This window comes from Pygocentrus nattereri, chromosome 29 (genome assembly GCF_015220715.1).
Source record: "Pygocentrus nattereri isolate fPygNat1 chromosome 29, fPygNat1.pri, whole genome shotgun sequence".
Lineage (NCBI taxonomy): Eukaryota > Metazoa > Chordata > Actinopteri > Characiformes > Serrasalmidae > Pygocentrus > Pygocentrus nattereri.
Window position 1 is genome coordinate 1,261,773 of NC_051239.1, and position 20,515 is coordinate 1,282,287.

The following is a 20,515-nucleotide window of genomic DNA, read 5'->3' on the forward strand; positions in this document are numbered from 1 at the left end:
CTACTGTTTCATTTAAAAAGCTCTATAATGTTCATATGATCCTCACAGTCGCTCTGACAGACTGTAATACACTACAGGAAGCGTAGGGGGCGATACGGCTTCTACTGTTTCATTTAAAAAGCTCTATAATGTTCATATGATCCACACAGTCGCTCTGACACACTGTAATACACTACAGGAAGCGTAGGGGGCGATACGGCTTCTACTGTTTCATTTAAAAAGCTCTATAATGTTCATATGATCCACACAGTCGCTCTGACAGACTGTAATACACTACAGGAAGCGTAGGGGGCGATACAGCTTCTACTGTTTCATTTAAAAAGCTCTATAATGTTCATATGATCCACACAGTCGCTCTGACAGACTGTAATACACTACAGGAAGCGTAGGGGGCGATACGGCTTCTACTGTTTCATTTAAAAAGCTCTATAATGTTCATATGATCCACACAGTCGCTCTGACAGACTGTAATACACTACAGGAAGCGTAGGGGGCGATACGGCTTCTACTGTTTCATTTAAAAAGCTCTATAATGTTCATATGATCCACACAGTCGCTCTGACAGACTGTAATACACTACAGGAAGCGTAGGGGGCGATACGGCTTCTACTGTTTCATTTAAAAAGCTCTATAATGTTCATATGATCCACACAGTCGCTCTGACAGACTGTAATACACTACAGGAAGCGTAGGGGGCGATACGGCTTCTACTGTTTCATTTAAAAAGCTCTATAATGTTCATATGATCCACACAGTCGCTCTGACAGACTGTATTACACTACAGGAAGCGTAGGGGGCGATACGGCTTCTACTGTTTCATTTAAAAAGATCTATAACGTTCATATGATCCACACAGTCGCTCTGACAGACTGTAATACACTACAGGAAGCGTAGGGGGCGATACGGCTTCTACTGTTTCATTTAAAAAGCTCTATAATGTTCATATGATCCACACAGTCGCTCTGACAGACTGTAATACACTACAGGAAGCGTAGGGGGCGATACGGCTTCTACTGTTTCATTTAAAAAGCTCTATAATGTTCATATGATCCACACAGTCGCTCTGACAGACTGTAATACACTACAGGAAGCGTAGGGGGCGATACGGCTTCTACTGCTTCATTTAAAAAGCTCTATAATGTTCATATGATCCACACGGTCGCTCTGACAGACTGTAATACACTACAGGAAGCGTAGGGGGCGATACGGCTTCTACTGTTTCATTTAAAAAGCTCTATAATGTTCATATGATCCACACAGTCGCTCTGACACACTGTAATACACTACAGGAAGCGTAGGGGGCGATACGGCTTCTACTGCTTCATTTAAAAAGCTCTATAATGTTCATATGATCCACACAGTCGCTCTGACACACTGTAATACACTACAGGAAGCGTAGGGGGCGATACGGCTTCTACTGTTTCATTTAAAAAGCTCTATAATGTTCATATGATCCACACAGTCGCTCTGACAGACCATAATACACTACAGGAAGCGTAGGGGGCGATACGGCTTCTACTGTTTCATTTAAAAAGCTCTATAATGTTCATATGATCCACACAGTCGCTCTGACAGACTGTAATACACTACAGGAAGCGTAGGGGGCGATACGGCTTCTACTGTTTCATTTAAAAAGCTCTATAATGTTCATATGATCCACACAGTCGCTCTGACAGACTGTAATACACTACAGGAAGCGTAGGGGGCGATACGGCTTCTACTGTTTCATTTAAAAAGCTCTATAATGTTCATATGATCCACACAGTCGCTCTGACAGACTGTATTACACTACAGGAAGCGTAGGGGGCGATACGGCTTCTACTGTTTCATTTAAAAAGATCTATAACGTTCATATGATCCACACAGTCGCTCTGACAGACTGTAATACACTACAGGAAGCGTAGGGGGCGATACGGCTTCTACTGTTTCATTTAAAAAGCTCTATAACGTTCATATGATCCACACAGTCGCTCTGACAGACTGTAATACACTACAGGAAGCGTAGGGGGCGATACGGCTTCTACTGTTTCATTTAAAAAGCTCTATAATGTTCATATGATCCACACAGTCGCTCTGACAGACTGTAATACACTACAGGAAGCGTAGGGGGCGATACGGCTTCTACTGCTTCATTTAAAAAGCTCTATAATGTTCATATGATCCACACGGTCGCTCTGACAGACTGTAATACACTACAGGAAGCGTAGGGGGCGATACGGCTTCTACTGTTTCATTTAAAAAGCTCTATAACGTTCATATGATCCACACAGTCGCTCTGACAGACTGTAATACACTACAGGAAGCGTAGGGGGCGATACGGCTTCTACTGTTTCATTTAAAAAGCTCTATAATGTTCATATGATCCACACAGTCGCTCTGACAGACTGTAATACACTACAGGAAGCGTAGGGGGCGATACGGCTTCTACTGCTTCATTTAAAAAGCTCTATAATGTTCATATGATCCACACGGTCGCTCTGACAGACTGTAATACACTACAGGAAGCGTAGGGGGCGATACGGCTTCTACTGTTTCATTTAAAAAGCTCTATAATGTTCATATGATCCACACAGTCGCTCTGACAGACCATAATACACTACAGGAAGCGTAGGGGGCGATACGGCTTCTACTGTTTCATTTAAAAAGCTCTATAATGTTCATATGATCCACACAGTCGCTCTGACAGACCATAATACACTACAGGAAGCGTAGGGGGCGATACGGCTTCTACTGTTTCATTTAAAAAGCTCTATAATGTTCATATGATCCACACAGTCGCTCTGACAGACTGTAATACACTACAGGAAGCGTAGGGGGCGATACGGCTTCTACTGTTTCATTTAAAAAGCTCTATAATGTTCATATGATCCACACAGTCGCTCTGACAGACTGTAATACACTACAGGAAGCGTAGGGGGCGATACGGCTTCTACTGTTTCATTTAAAAAGCTCTATAATGTTCATATGATCCACACAGTCGCTCTGACAGACTGTATTACACTACAGGAAGCGTAGGGGGCGATACGGCTTCTACTGTTTCATTTAAAAAGCTCTATAATGTTCATATGATCCACACAGTCGCTCTGACAGACTGTAATACACTACAGGAAGCGTAGGGGGCGATACGGCTTCTACTGTTTCATTTAAAAAGCTCTATAATGTTCATATGATCCACAGAGTTGCTCTGACAGACTGTAATACACTACAGGAAGCGTAGGGGGCGATACGGCTTCTACTGTTTCATTTAAAAAGATCTATAACGTTCATATGATCCACACAGTCGCTCTGACAGACTGTAATACACTACAGGAAGCGTAGGGGGCGATACGGCTTCTACTGTTTCATTTAAAAAGCTCTATAATGTTCATATGATCCACAAAGTCGCTCTGACAGACTGTAATACACTACAGGAAGCGTAGGGGGCGATACGGCTTCTACTGTTTCATTTAAAAAGCTCTATAATGTTCATATGATCCACACAGTCGCTCTGACAGACTGTAATACACTACAGGAAGCGTAGGGGGCGATACGGCTTCTACTGTTTCATTTAAAAAGCTCTATAATGTTCATATGATCCACACAGTCGCTCTGACAGACTGTAATACACTACAGGAAGCGTAGGGGGCGATACGGCTTCTACTGTTTCATTTAAAAAGCTCTATAATGTTCATATGATCCACACAGTCGCTCTGACAGACTGTAATACACTACAGGAAGCGTAGGGGGCGATACGGCTTCTACTGTTTCATTTAAAAAGCTCTATAATGTTCATATGATCCACACAGTCGCTCTGACAGACTGTAATACACTACAGGAAGCGTAGGGGGCGATACGGCTTCTACTGTTTCATTTAAAAAGCTCTATAATGTTCATATGATCCACACAGTCGCTCTGACAGACTGTAATACACTACAGGAAGCGTAGGGGGCGATACGGCTTCTACTGTTTCATTTAAAAAGCTCTATAATGTTCATATGATCCACACAGTCGCTCTGACAGACTGTAATACACTACAGGAAGCGTAGGGGGCGATACAGCTTCTACTGTTTCATTTAAAAAGCTCTATAATGTTCATATGATCCACACAGTCGCTCTGACAGACTGTAATACACTACAGGAAGCGTAGGGGGCGATACGGCTTCTACTGTTTCATTTAAAAAGCTCTATAATGTTCATATGATCCACACAGTCGCTCTGACAGACTGTAATACACTACAGGAAGCGTAGGGGGCGATACGGCTTCTACTGTTTCATTTAAAAAGCTCTATAATGTTCATATGATCCACACAGTCGCTCTGACAGACTGTAATACACTACAGGAAGCGTAGGGGGCGATACGGCTCCTACTGTTTCATTTAAAAAGCTCTATAATGTTCATATGATCCACACAGTCGCTCTGACAGACTGTAATACACTACAGGAAGCGTAGGGGGCGATACGGCTTCTACTGTTTCATTTAAAAAGCTCTATAATGTTCATATGATCCACACAGTCGCTCTGACAGACTGTAATACACTACAGGAAGCGTAGGGGGCGATACGGCTTCTACTGTTTCATTTAAAAAGCTCTATAATGTTCATATGATCCACACAGTCGCTCTGACAGACTGTATTACACTACAGGAAGCGCAGGGGGCGATACGGCTTCTACTGTTTCATTTAAAAAGATCTATAACGTTCATATGATCCCCACAGTCGCTCTGACAGACTGTAATACACTACAGGAAGCGTAGGGGGCGATACGGCTTCTACTGTTTCATTTAAAAAGCTCTATAACGTTCATATGATCCACACAGTCGCTCTGACAGACTGTAATACACTACAGGAAGCGTAGGGGGCGATACGGCTTCTACTGTTTCATTTAAAAAGCTCTATAATGTTCATATGATCCACACAGTCGCTCTGACAGACTGTAATACACTACAGGAAGCGTAGGGGGCGATACGGCTTCTACTGTTTCATTTAAAAAGCTCTATAATGTTCATATGATCCACACAGTCGCTCTGACAGACTGTAATACACTACAGGAAGCGTAGGGGGCGATACGGCTTCTACTGTTTCATTTAAAAAGCTCTATAATGTTCATATGATCCACACAGTCGCTCTGACAGACCATAATACACTACAGGAAGCGTAGGGGGCGATACGGCTTCTACTGTTTCATTTAAAAAGCTCTATAATGTTCATATGATCCACACAGTCGCTCTGACAGACTGTAATACACTACAGGAAGCGTAGGGGGCGATACGGCTTCTACTGCTTCATTTAAAAAGCTCTATAATGTTCATATGATCCACACGGTCGCTCTGACAGACTGTAATACACTACAGGAAGCGTAGGGGGCGATACGGCTTCTACTGTTTCATTTAAAAAGCTCTATAATGTTCATATGATCCACACAGTCGCTCTGACAGACCATAATACACTACAGGAAGCGTAGGGGGCGATACGGCTTCTACTGTTTCATTTAAAAAGCTCTATAATGTTCATATGATCCACACAGTCGCTCTGACAGACTGTAATACACTACAGGAAGCGTAGGGGGCGATACGGCTTCTACTGTTTCATTTAAAAAGCTCTATAATGTTCATATGATCCACACAGTCGCTCTGACAGACCATAATACACTACAGGAAGCGTAGGGGGCGATACGGCTTCTACTGTTTCATTTAAAAAGCTCTATAATGTTCATATGATCCACACAGTCGCTCTGACAGACTGTAATACACTACAGGAAGCGTAGGGGGCGATACGGCTTCTACTGTTTCATTTAAAAAGCTCTATAATGTTCATATGATCCACACAGTCGCTCTGACAGACTGTAATACACTACAGGAAGCGTAGGGGGCGATACGGCTTCTACTGTTTCATTTAAAAAGCTCTATAATGTTCATATGATCCACACAATCGCTCTGACAGACTGTAATACACTACAGGAAGCGTAGGGGGCGATACGGCTTCTACTGTTTCATTTAAAAAGCTCTATAATGTTCATATGATCCACACAGTCGCTCTGACAGACTGTAATACACTACAGGAAGCGTAGGGGGCGATACGGCTTCTACTGTTTCATTTAAAAAGCTCTATAATGTTCATATGATCCACAGAGTTGCTCTGACAGACTGTAATACACTACAGGAAGCGTAGGGGGCGATACGGCTTCTACTGTTTCATTTAAAAAGATCTATAACGTTCATATGATCCACACAGTCGCTCTGACAGACTGTAATACACTACAGGAAGCGTAGGGGGCGATACGGCTTCTACTGTTTCATTTAAAAAGATCTATAATGTTCATATGATCCACACAGTCGCTCTGACAGACTGTAATACACTACAGGAAGCGTAGGGGGCGATACGGCTTCTACTGTTTCATTTAAAAAGCTCTATAATGTTCATATGATCCACAAAGTCGCTCTGACAGACTGTAATACACTACAGGAAGCGTAGGGGGCGATACGGCTTCTACTGTTTCATTTAAAAAGCTCTATAATGTTCATATGATCCACACAGTCGCTCTGACAGACTGTAATACACTACAGGAAGCGTAGGGGGCGATACGGCTTCTACTGTTTCATTTAAAAAGCTCTATAATGTTCATATGATCCACACAGTCGCTCTGACAGACTGTAATACACTACAGGAAGCGTAGGGGGCGATACGGCTTCTACTGTTTCATTTAAAAAGCTCTATAATGTTCATATGATCCACACAGTCGCTCTGACAGACTGTAATACACTACAGGAAGCGTAGGGGGCGATACGGCTTCTACTGTTTCATTTAAAAAGCTCTATAATGTTCATATGATCCACACAGTCGCTCTGACAGACTGTAATACACTACAGGAAGCGTAGGGGGCGATACGGCTTCTACTGTTTCATTTAAAAAGCTCTATAATGTTCATATGATCCACACAGTCGCTCTGACAGACTGTAATACACTACAGGAAGCGTAGGGGGCGATACGGCTTCTACTGTTTCATTTAAAAAGCTCTATAATGTTCATATGATCCACACAGTCGCTCTGACAGACTGTAATACACTACAGGAAGCGTAGGGGGCGATAAATGTGTTTAAAAGTAAAGGTTCCAGAAAGGGGTTCTTTGGAGTGATGCATTAGTAGAGCCACTATTAGATTCCCTAACGTGCTATTAGATGAATGTGCTTCGAGAAGTCGTCATTTACGGACCTTTATTTTTGTCTTCCAACACAGCTCATGGGTCAGGAGATGACCAGGGCTTAACTGATGAAGATGATTCATCAGTTAGGGATGGATCTCAGTATCTACGCTGTATTTTATCTTCTACTTATGGCAATAAAGTATTTTATTCATGTGTAAATTATTTTCACATTTCAATCAACACAGATTCAGTGCAGCACTTTTTCAGCGTAAAAAATCCCGCATGAAGTGAGATCTCTGCCGCGATGGTTATGAATGGCGTTTGGTGCTGAAGGTGGCTGAAGTTCACGTTTAATAAAGAAAGGGAATGATGGAGAGCGGTAATAGAAATGTAATGATGACTCACTCCGCCACGTACTTACAACACTTACCTGACAGGGAGGCTGGATAATTATAGGACAATTAGCATGACAATGGTTCACTGAACGCAGGGCCACAGCGTTGGATTGGAAGCAGAACAACGTGATGCGTGGCTCATGTGTACGAATATTCAGCACAAAAACTCAGAGCTGAAAGAGTTGATTTCAGGTGATCTGATCAAATAAAGTCACACAGATCAGCATGTTGGAAATATAAACAGTAGAAATGCAACACAGTGGAGTCCAGACGTTGACGTTTTTCATTAAAACCTAAAAATAAGTTTCAGAAAACAAAAGGCAAAGAAATGTTATGAGAATAAAATGAAGAATAAAGATCCTAAGGAACATTACATTATGTACATACAGTAACCCAGATGAAGTTTATCTTAACTTTGGCTGGGCGTCGGCAACTCAGCTGCATACAGCTCCACAGCTGAATCAGATCAGTAGGTAATAATAAAATAATCCTCCTCTACAGTAAAATAAAGCTCTGCTGATCCTTCAACACAGTTTAACAGTAAATGGTCTTAAACGCTGGAGTTAATGTAGAACTGCTGATTCACCCTTTAACCCTGAAGATCAGCGCAGACGGCTGGTCACCATAGCAACACAGACAACAGTCTCGCCCAGCTAGTAGCTACGAAACGGCAAAGAGAGAGATTTAAGACGGACGTCGATAATCTGGAGATGAATGGACTGATTAGAGTTTATAGACACTCCAGCTGGTTTCCTGATACGTTTAACCTGCGTGAGAAACTGACAAGCAATAAAAAGTCACGAGGCGTAAGTGTCTCATTCGCCAACTTCTTGTTTGAATTGCTCCGTTCCACCTTAAATGGTGCAGCAGTTACATTCTGGCTACTCAGGCATCATTTAAGGTGGAGCGGGAAAATTTGCGACTTCAGCCTCGTAAAAAGTCAAACGTAGAAAGTTTAAAGTAAAAGTTTCCTGCTGGAGATGCGAGAAAAGCAGCTGTAGCTGAGCTGAAGCTGAAAGCAGAGCGGAGCCCGTCTGTGTTTTCATTGATCTTATATTTTTTAGCATATATTAATACATCAGCACACACTGAGACAGATTTACAGCCAAGATGGTAAAGGGGTCATTAAGTGTTGTGGTTCCCAAAGTGGTTTGATTTCTGTTGAAAGGACAAAATGGCTTTTCTTGAAAATTGGGTTGCGACCACGCCTTAGAATCTTCTGCTGTCAGTTTGGTTTTAATCTACAACATTTTTCAGCTTTAGGACTGAAATATAAACACAGCTCCACCTCCGGATGATCAGGACAGCGTGAGTCAGGGTTTCCACACACCTTTCCACCGTTTCTTACCCTAACAATTCTGACTGATTTACTGATTTACTGCTGCCGACATTCTCACTGCAAGCTTGTTTTGAGGAGGTGCTTAATGGAGGAGGGATGGATTAGAGAGGGCTGTGATTGGCTAAGAGGTGTGTCGATCATAATGTTGTGAAAGGTCAATTTGAAAGGAAGTGAACGAGAAAAAGCAGAGCAGCAAACTTTGGGTTGGGTGTTTGGGTCTTTATTTACCTGTTTTAGGCCTGTTCTCGCTAGTTAGGGCCGTCTGTCGTGTGTTTGGTGAAGGTTTTTCTCTCTAAATGTAATACGTTACATCAAAGTCCTGACAGCTAAGTCTGTTCACTCAGTGGTCATCTTTGCAACACCGCAGGGCAGTTATTTCCAGAGTCTTCTCTCTTTAAGATTAAGTGACCATTATTAGTCCCACAACAGGGAAATTTCACCTCCGCATTTAACCCATCCATGAAGTGAAACACACACTAGGGGGCAGTGAGCACACTTGCCCGGAGCGGTGGGCAGCCCAATCCGCAGTGCCCGGGGAGCAGTTGGGGGTTAGGTGTCTTGTTCAAGGACACCTCAGTCATGTGCTGTTGGCTCTGGGGATCGAACCGGCAACCTTCCGGTCACGAGGCTGGTTCCCTGACCTCCAGCGCACGACTGCCCCCATTGAATGAGGGAAAACCAAAATACTTGAAACTGAAGGTCAAATTACCGTTTATAAAACATAAAAAACTCAATCCACTGTTGTTGGAACAAAATCTTCAATATCCAAAATGACAGACTTTTTTTTCCAAGTCATTTTGAGTCATTTCTTTTGGTCCTTTCATCATGAAATCCACTCATAATGTAAAGGACAACAGGCCTTTTTTTAAAAGACATTTGCGCAGGTCTCCACAATGATGGGGGGCTTTCCCCCTCACCGCGTGACCAACAACCTGATTGGCTCTTTTTCTTGAAAGGTGGCCTTTCTATGTAAATGAATGGCATGTTAAGCTTTTCCGTTCATGCTCTAAACAGCGACCGCCTCCTCGTTTATATCGTGGGTGATATGGGATTGAGGGGGTTTGAAGGGTCCATGTTTTTTAGGGTTTATTTATTTATTTGTACTCTTCATCTCTTCATCTATGATTTTGCTCTTACTGAAGAGGCAACAGAGCTCTGCCATAACAGGAGGGGGGTCAGACGGTGGTAATGGAGGTCCAGGAAGGCAGAAGGCCAGAGCAGACAACCAGGTCTGGAGGGGAAGCCCCCTCAGGACCCCACAGCATCCACAGGAATCGAACCCAGGGCCTGGGAAGGTTGGCAGCCCTGAAAAAGACAGACTTCTGGATTTGCTGCGGCCGAGTGGCGGCAGGCGGCTTATACAGTAGTGACAGTGTGAGAACGTTCAGTCGCATACGCCCCATTCACCTCACCACTGGTGGGGCGGGCAGGGGTCACACTGCTACATTATACGAATTGAAGGGTATTAATAGGGTGTTTGTCCTCTGCTCTTCTGGGGTTACTTGTTGAAACATTGCTGTGAGGATTTGATTGCATGAAAATGCGCATAAAAAAGCCAGAGAAGCCGGACATAATAAAAAATACTAAATAATAAAGGCTGTAAAAGACGTTTCTGTGCTTGGAGGAGGAGGTGGTGAAGTTGGTGAAGTTGGTGACTGAAGTTCGACTTATCGACTTTACAGTGGGGGTGATGGGAACCAGTCATCGCCATGACGACAACACAGATATAGACACTTTATTTACCATCCAGAACCACCAGAGAACCTACACGAGTCTTCTGAGCTTATATGGAAGGCTGATGATGGAAAACAGTGGAAAATCTGGAATAATGAGTTTTCTTTGGGGACTATTTTGCCGCACAGCGCCCTGCACGTCTCCCTCCACCATGAATGGAGTTGAAGTTCTCTAAACTCTCATAAAACAGCGTCTCAGTCATCAGGCAGTGAATTCAGAACCAGTTCATGTAGGAACTTTCTGTGAGGAGCTTTTAGAGGGACGTCTGGTTCCTATCAGCACCACTGGGGACGGTTCTGTCTTGGTAAGAAAACCGCTCTGATTACATCTTAACGACTAAATTATGAAGAAAATTAATAAAAACCGGTGGTTTGAGAAGTCGTCTCTGTGGGTTTACTGCATTCCTTGCTGCGCTGAAACAGAAAGGTGTTGTGAATTTGAGAGGCTCCTCAGTCTTTGGCCTGATTTGGCTCGTATTTGAGGCTCGCTGTGATACAGGCGGTCCGACGGGGGTCTGTCACACAATCTCACGAGTCACCTACACCTACCAGTCTGCTATACTGTAATATCGTCCAGTGCTCACTGTGTCACATTCTGACGGGTGATGTTTAATAACCAGGGGTGTTTACGTTGAGTCTCCTCTCCATTTTCAGGCGAAGATTTCTACGAAGCGACTCCATATGAGCCTCTGCCTCCTGTCCGTCACTCCGATGCCTTCCGCCTGGCCTCCATCACTTCTGGTAAGCACTTTATCGGTTATTAAATTATTATTTTTAATTCCGTCTTCACTGCAGTTGCCATCCAGTAGAGTTTCCTTTTTGATCGACTTAACCTTCTGAATTCGCTTGGGCTGAACTCTGACTCCCCGGACAATTTATTGGAAACCCCTCCCTTCACATCCACCTTTCTGATGTACTGTTTGTGTTAGCAATCTGCTAATCCTCCATCAGTGCTCGGTTTCTGACCACACAGCTGCTCCTGTCTGGATATTTTTGGGCGCTGGTCCAATCAACAGTGGTCCTGTAGTAAGTAACTGAGCAAAGATAAATGGAGTGGAGCAACAGATGGAGTCTGTAACTGTACACCTACACAGTGTATAATACATTATGATTATACATAATAAAGATTCATAATAAGGTGGCCAGTGTGTGGAACATCAAGGTGTTTCTAATAAAGTGACCCGTGAGTGGAAGCACAAGAAAATGGCAAGTTAGTGGAAGCACAAGGTGTTTCTAATATAGTGGCCAGTTAGTGGAAATATAGGGTCAGTATTTCTAATAAAGTGGCCAGTTATTGGGAGTGTGAAGTAGGTGTTTCCAATAAAATTCCCAGTGATTGGGAGTACAAAGTGGGTGTTTCTAATGAAGTGGCCAATAAATGGAAGCACAAGGTGTTTCTAATAAAATGGCCAGTTAGTGGAAGCACAGGGTGTTTCTAATAAAGTGGCCAGAGAGTGGAAGCACAAAGTGGGTGTTTCCAATAAAGTGGCCAGTTAGTGGAAACACAAGGTGGGTGTTTCTAATAAAGTGGCCAGTTAGTGGAAGCACAAGGTGGGTGTTTCTAATAAAGTGGCCAGTTAGTGGAAGCACAAGGTGGGTGTTTCTAATAAAGTGGCCAGTTAGTGGAAGCACAAAGTAGGTGTTTCCAATAAAGTGGCCAGTTAGTGGAAACACAAGGTGGGTGTTTCTAATAAAATGGTCAGTTAGTGGAAGCACAAGGTGGGTGTTTCTGATAAAGTGGCCAGTTAGTGGAAGCACAAGGTGTGTGTTTCTGATAAAGTGGCCAGTGAGTGGAAGCACAAGGTGGGTGTTTCTGATAAAGTGGCCAGTGAATGCTGATTATTGGTTGAATCCACAGCGCGCTGGCTGTGTGGGGCGCGTTCTTACTTTTAGACGGTCTGTAAGCACAGCGTGAAGGAATGAGTGATTTATTCGATCGGAAAATAAACATCCGAGGCTTTTGTAGCCGCAGCATCGGGTGAGGCTGATGCTTAATTCACTGAGCGAGATCATTACAGACAGCCAGGCTTAGCAAAATGATCGACTCCCCCTCAGTGCCGGAGCCGCAGACAGTGCAGAAAACACACAGCATTCATTTTTATTCCGCTCTGACAGAACACCCTCAGAATGACAAAGCCTTAACGTGCAGCCCAGAGCGAGGCGGGGTGCCACAGGGTTGCCAGATCCTCGCTTCCTGCTGATTTTGTTGCGTAACAGCAGTTTTCTTCCCTATCTCTGAGGGTCGACTTTTGAGTGGGAGCCGCTTGTTGAAAGTTTTGCGCAATTCGTTACGGGGTTTTTATCCCGAATAATTGCTGAAGCTGGAAAACGCACGGAGGGGAGGAATAAAGAAAGAGCCGGCGAGAGGTGTAATTACACAAAGGGGAGTTTAGTCCGGCCTTTCTGCTCTGTTAGTCTGCTGTGCTAGTCAAAAAAACAGAGAAATGTGAAAGCGCATAATGAGTACGAGAACTCTGTTTGAGAGCACCGGAATGAAAGGAACCGTTGGGCAAAAATGCTGTGATTTTCCCCCTTTTAACACGGAATGAGTCAATCTGTATCACCTGCTTAGTGTCTGAAGATCCCTTCTAGAAAAGCCAGCATAGCCCACACGGCTGGTCACCAGCAAAGCCAGCGTATCAACAACCTTGCATCTCTGAAATCATAGCTTTGTAGGCAATGGAAAACACCTCATTTACTTTTAGTGGAGGTCAATGGAACCAGACGTCTTTCCAAGTCATTTAAGGTCCGTTATTCCATGAAATTTACACACACTGTAAAGGGGGACATGCTTTTTCAAAGGATGTCAGAAACTGGAAAATGACCGGAATAGAGATACGAGGTTTTCTTCCGACAGCAGCGATTTCATGTTGTGTACTGGATGCCAGCATGCTGGTCAACCAGCATGACCATTTAAACCAACACCAGACCAGCATGAACCAGCTTAGACCAGCGTGGAGTCTGTGCTAAGTACAAGTAAGCTGAGCACGTCAGGTCGTCTTTAATAGACTTGATTATGTGGTTCCATCTGTTTCTCTGATACTCTGTTACCCTGTTCTGGTGGTGGTGGTGTGTTAGAGTGGGTTGTGCTTGTCTGAGTGGATCAGACACAGCAGTGCTGCTGGAGTTTTTAAACACCTCAGTGTCGCTACTGGACTGAGAATCGTCCACCAACCAAAAACGTCCAGCCAAGAGTGACCTGTGACCACTGATGAAGGACTAGAGGTAGGAGTGTCTAATAGAGTGGACAGTGAGTGGACACAGCGCTTAAAACCTCCAGCAGCACTGCTTTGTCTGATCCACTCGCACCAGCGCAACACATTCACCAACGTATTTACCGTCTGAAAACAGTGCTCTGCTGAAAGACGACCATTAGAACGACCATTAGTTCCTGAAAGATGGTTCCTCCAAGGTTCTTGAGTAAAGACAATGAGTCTGAATAGAACCATAAGCACCCAAAGAAATATTTGCATGATGGAGATTGTGCTTTACATGGTTCTAGATAGAATCTCATTGAAAAGGGGGTTCTTTATAGCACCAAAAAGGGCTCTTCTGTCGTTTTAAGCTTGCGTTTGCAACATTAGCAGAACCCGTTTTGGCACTATGTAGAACCATCTACCACATGTTCTCCATCAGTGTGAAGAACCATTTTGCCATGTAAAAAGCCTTTGAAGCATGCAAATGGTTCCTTCAGTGTTCATGGTTCTAGGTAGAACCATTATCTTCAACCTCAAGAACCTCAAGAACTTAAGGAAAATCTTTTTTTTGCACTATAATCTCTTTTAAAGGGTGTTAAATGGTGCTTTATCGCTGTTGCTGGTGTGAGCAGGCCTGTTGATATGAGATCAGATCCTGAACTAGGACGCCTTCCCAGCTTTCCGAACAGAAATTCCCAGTTTTCCTTGTTTTTCTTCTTTGAGGAGGAAGATCCAAAGTAACTAGTTTTAGTCCAGCTTCTATTTCTTAGCTACATTAGCCAGGAGGCTCCTAAGACTAAATAAGCCAGCTTCAGACACCAAACGTGGTGACCGACTACATTTGGGGTAAATGTAAATTCCTGGTGCTAAAGGGCAATTCCGCCCATTTTTCAAAATTCCTGCTTATCCAATGGTTGAGGTGTAATCAGAGAGGTTCCAACGTCTTCACAGTGGTGGTGATGGGAACCAGGCGTCGCCATGACTACAACACAGATATAGACACTTTATTTACCATCCAGAACCACCAGAGAACCTACACGAGTCTTCTGAGCTTATACGGAATGTTGATGATGGAAAACAGTGGAAAATCTGGAATAATGAGTTTTCTTTGGGGACTATTTTGTCGCACAGCGCCCTGCATGTCTCCCTCCACCATGAATGGAGTTGAAGTTCTCTAAACTCTCATGTCTCAGTCATCAGGCAGTGAATTCAGAACCAGTTCATGTAGGAACTTTCTGTGAGGAGCTTTTAGAGCTGGACTTTTGTTTCCACTGTGAAGGGTCTTCTGTCTGATCAGACCACTCGAAGTGACCATTTACTCATGCAGGAATTTTAAAAACCACTGGAATTCGCCTTCAACCTTTTTTTTGCTCCCTTTTCCCTTTATCTTCGGCTTCTTCCCGCTGTTCCGCGATTTCCCACAGGGCTGTGAAAGGCACTGCGCTTGATTCGACAGGGCAGATTGGTTCATTAGTGCCGGCCAGGCTTGTGTGGTCATTTACTCCTGGCAGGAAAGGGCCCACTGTAGTGTTATCGTAGCGTTAGTGCTGACGTTTTGAGGTTAGCTCTGCCATCTCTCCCAGCCTTTATGTGGAAGTGGAGCAGGCCCGCGTATGCCGGTCTGGATCAGAGGGCTTTAATTGCCCTCCCAAAGCAGAGTCCACCAGCCTTAACTATATCGCTGAGTCCATCCATCACAGACGGCCGTATTCATGAGACTGCAGTCGTGTCCCTCTGAGCCGTGAAACGCCGGCGTAACTGGGCCAGCGGAAGCGCCCGGCGCTGAACGGACACGTGGCCAGAAGGAGAGATATGCATCCGCCCCGAAGATGACACAACTTTTACGACATGACATAAGGCTCCTTTCATGGGTCATTTCAGACACTCATAAAGAGTCCATTAGCACAAGTTTCTGTCGTTTTTTTTATCCCTCTTTCATTCTAGTTTTATTTCCCACAATGAATCACTGTGGCTCACAGGAAGGAGAAGAAAATCTGCTGAAAATATGAAATGGGCTAAGAGCAAAGGAGCATTTGTTCCCCATGTTCATCATTCATCTCACTATTTATGAGCAAAATAAAGCACCGATCAACTGTGTTAGACATAGAGAATGTGGCCTAAAGTATGTGGACACCCCTCCTAATTACTGGGTTCAGGTGTCCCAGCCACACCCTCTGCTAGCAGGTGTGCAAAATCAAACACATAGCCAGGCATTCTCTGTAGAATGGGTCGTACTGAAGAGCTCAGTGGAGTCAGTTCATGAAACTTCTGAACTGCTAGGTCTGCCCCAGACAACTGTAAGTGCTATTATTATGAAGTGGAAGCATCTTCTAGTCCCTTGAAAATGCATAAAAACAACCTATCCTCTGCGCTTCACTCACTACAAGTTCCAAATTAAGTTCCGGACTGTCTCTGGAAGCAACATCAGCACAAGAACTTTGCATGCAGAGCTTCATGAAATGGGTTTCCATGGCTGAGCAGCCACACACAAGCCTAAGATCACTATGTGCAATGCCAAGGAGGGGTGTGAAGCGCCGCCACTGAACTCTGGAGAAGTGGAAACGTGTTCTCTGGAGTGATGAATCAGCTTCATCTGTCAGTCTGATGATGAATCTGGGTTTGGTGGATGCCAGGAGAACGCTACCTACTGGAATGCACAGTGCCAACAGCAAAGTTTGGTGGAGGGGGGATAATGAGCTGGGGTTGTTTTTCAGGCCCCTTAGACTTACACAATTATATTCTTCCAGCTTTGTTTCAGCAGTTTGGGGGAAAATCACACTCACACATGACCTACAGTTAATTAGGGCTTTATTTTAGTAATTGAAACTGCATTTTATAACACAGTAGAACTTGCACCAGGGCCGACGATGTGAATATATTCAGTGCAGAAAGGAAGCTGCGCTGTAACAGATGTAGTGGGACGTCTCGGGGGGCTTTATAGAATAAAGCTGGTATCTTTTTGGCAGTAGTTTGAAGTAGATGGATGGTTGAACTCCAGATGTCCACTAGCCGAGCCCGCTGATGTCTCTAGTGTGAGTAAAACAGTATTTAGACTGACAGGGTGAATAATAACCCTGCACACGGTCGGCCAGGGTCTGCTACCGCTGGAGCTCGATTGGTGTTCGCATGGGTCAGGCTGGAAATGAAGGTTAAAAAAAAGAGAGAAAGTGCAAGAACTATGCTGGTCACATATGGAACCTGCTGTTTTCGTACACCACAGAGTGAAGCCACAGCACAAGAAAAATCACCTTTAGAGCAGTGAATCATCCTCAGCTCCTCTCAGGGAGAATTAACTGGAGGCAGAAAATGTTAGAATGATTCACAAACTCACATATTTGCAGAAATTCACAAGGATTCCCTCACGTCCTCTGTAGCTCGCTATCTCTCTTCCCTTTCATCTGACTGAACAAGGGAAAGCATGTAATGGAACAGTGTAATGCAAAATTGAACAGAAGTCTTAATATAATCAGTGTTTGGAGCGAATTAGCACATTTTCTGCTGACCAAGTAGATCTAAATGACCAAGCTTGTTCCAAAAATCAAGCAAATTCATCTGAGGATTTATTAGAAACACCCACCTTGTGTTTCCGCTCACTGGCCACTTTATTAGAAACACCAACCTTGTGCTTCCGCTCACTGGCCACTTTATTAGAAACACCAACCTTGTGCTTCCACTAACTGGCCACTTTATTAGAAACACTGACCTTGTGCTTCCACTCACTGGCCACTTTATTAGAAACACTGACCTTGTGCTTCCACTCACTGGCCACTTTATTAGAAACACCAACCTTGTGTTTCCGCTCACTGGCCACTTTATTAGAAACACCAACCTTGTGTTTCCACTCACTGGCCACTTTATTAGAAACACTGACCTTGTGTTTCCGCTCACTGGCCACTTTATTAGAAACACTGACCTTGTGCTTCCACTCACTGGCCACTTTATTAGAAACACTGACCTTGTGTTTCCGCTCACTTGCCACTTAATTAGAAACACTGACCTTGTGTTTCCGCTCACTTGCCACTTAATTAGAAACACTGACCTTGTGCTTCCACTCACTGGCCACTTTATTAGAAACACCCACCTTGTGGTTCCACTCACTGGCCACTTTATTGGAAACACCGTATCTGTAATATAATGGAAGAAAGTTCTATATAAACTCAGCGTCTGTACTTAGTGCGAGAGATCATTCACATCCATGTGTGTGTGTGTGTGTGTGTGTGTGTGTGTGTCTGTGTGAATGTGTGTGTGAATGTGTGTGTGTGTGTGTGTGTCTGTGTGTGTGTGTGTGTGTGTGTGTGTCTGTGTGAATGTGTGTGCGTGTGTGTGTGTGTGTGTGTGTGTCTGTGTGAATGTGTGTGTGTGTGTGTGTGTGTGTGAATGTGTGTGTGTGTGTGTGTGTGTGTGTGTGTGTGTAAGTCATGGCTGCTCATCATTACACCAGAGAAACAGCAGCACACACAACGTGTTTGTTTATTGCTGCACTGTTTGGATAATTAAGGCTTTGTGTGCTCTCGTTTACATTCACAACGACCTTTAACCCCCACGGTCAGTCAGTGTACACACTCAGTTCATTACATAACTGTCTCAGAGTGATGCTGTAATTACACAGTAATTACACAGTTAATTACATATGAACAACAATTACATTAATTACCATCCTGACTTTCTCTCCCTCTCTCCTTCTCTCCTTCTCTGTCTCGGTCCCTCCTCCCTCTCTCCTTTCTCTCCCTCTCACTCCCTCCTCCCTCTCTCCTTCTCTCCTTTCTCTCCCTCTTTCTTCTGTTCTTCCCCTGTTTTGCTTGTCATTCTCCCCATCTCTTCTTTTTTATCTTTTTCTCTCACGTCCTCTCTCTCTTTTCTTCACTCTTGTTGTTTCTCTCTCTTTTTCTGTCTCTCCCTCTCTCTCTTTCTTTTCCTTTCTGTCAAGTGAAATGATCTTAAATCTAGTCAATATACGCTCACCGGCCACTTTATTAGGCACACCAATAACACGATTAGCTGATCAGCCGATCACACGGCTGCAACTCACTGCATTTAGGCCTGTAGAGGTGGTCAAGACAACCTGCTGACGTGCAGACCGAGCATCAGAACGGGGAAGAAAGGGGATTTAAGGGGCTTTGAACGTTGGAAATATCCAGTGAGCGGTCAGTTGTGTGGACGAAAATGCCTTGTTGATGTGAGAGGTCAGAGGAGAATGGGCAGACTGGTTCCAGATGATAGAAAGACAACAGGAACTCAAATAACCAACCAGAATCTCTGAGGAACTTTTCCAACACCTTGTTGAAAATCTGACACGAAGAATTAAGGCAGTTCTGAAGGAAAAAGGGGGTCCAGCCTTTTACTAGCAAGGGGTACCTATTAAAGTGGCCGGCGAGTGTGTCTGATATTTCCCATTTTGAGATGTTTGTGCACTTATTATGAGATTATTTACCTTATTTATAGACATTTTTACTCATTTTATTGAGTTAATAAAAATAAAGCTATAGTGAGATCAGTTTACTCAATAAAATGACTTAGAATGAATAGAAATAAGGTAAATAAACCAAAGTTAAGCTCACGACAAGCTCGACAGGAGTAATATTAGATTTATAATCGATATTTTTTCTCTCTTGACGAGAGGCCGTTTTTTCCGCCGTGCTTTCTCCACCAGTCACGGTGAGGAGTTTAAAAAAGCCGAGCTCTGCACTAGTAGCGCATTTAAATATCACTCTTAGAGAAAAGTCACACCTGAAAACTCGTTTTGTGCCACTGCCAGTGTTGTTTTCTGCAGGAACCCACAGCAGTGTTCCTGTTTCACAGCGAATGTTTGTCTTGGTGTTTTCACACCTGTCCCAAGCCCCAGCATCCGCACCCAGGACTGATTCCGGGCTCGTTTGGTGGAGGGGCTCATTATCGGTTTTGTTGCTTTCACATACAAGAACTCCAGCAGAACTGTGGATCAGCCGTGCAGCTCCACAGGTCACTTTTCTGTGGTCAGGTCTGCAGAACGGTCGGCAGCGTCATCCGTTTTCATTGTGATTTATTATTGGTATTTATTATACAGGACCACCAAATCAAATGTCAGAACAAAACCTTGTATCTCCATTTTTGTCGTTTTTCAGTTTTTGACATAATTTGAAAAAGCCTGTTGCTCTTTACATTGTGTGTCAATTTCATGGTGAATGGACTGAAAGAAACGGCCCGAAATGACTTGGAAAAAATTCCGGTTCCATTGACTTCCATTAAAAGTAAAGTAGGTTTTTTCCTTCTCCTGTAAAGTCACCATTCTGCAGATATGAGGTTTTCCTCCGACAGTAGCGATATTAGACTCTAAATATGTACCCATATATACAATATATACATCAGTGTTCTCCAGTATTGCACTGCTTCCAGTGTACAGTTTGTATACAGTAATACAGCTATGAAATAAAAACTATGATATGTACATGATACGCGGTGATATATGTATGAATATATATGAATGAAAGGTGTACAAGATCTATGGGTTCAGGTATAGGTTGACTAGACTGAAGGTGCAGTGAGATCAGAGTGAGTCTGTTGAGGTTTGGATTGTCCATGGAGATCATCGTGATTCTGACTCAGCGGTGCAGTGACAGGCCTTTAGACTACGCCAGCACTACTGGCCGTTCAGCTTCCACACCTGCAGCAGCGCCAGAGCTCACTGAAAATGAAACCCAAGACCACCGATTTCAGGAGGACCAGAGATGGGCTCCAAAACAGCTTCCACACTCA

General features: G+C 43.8%; 1 protein-coding gene across 1 annotated transcript in view; it reads left to right on the forward strand.

Moving 5' to 3' along the window:
- The window catches only part of gfra2a (GDNF family receptor alpha 2a), a 158,691-nt gene that overhangs the window by 63,725 nt on the left and 74,451 nt on the right, over positions 1–20,515 (forward strand). Inside the window, exon 3 of the mRNA XM_017684572.2 lies at positions 11,241–11,327. Coding sequence (XP_017540061.1) covers positions 11,241–11,327 — 87 coding nt within the window. The remainder of the gene's footprint in view (positions 1–11,240; positions 11,328–20,515) is intronic.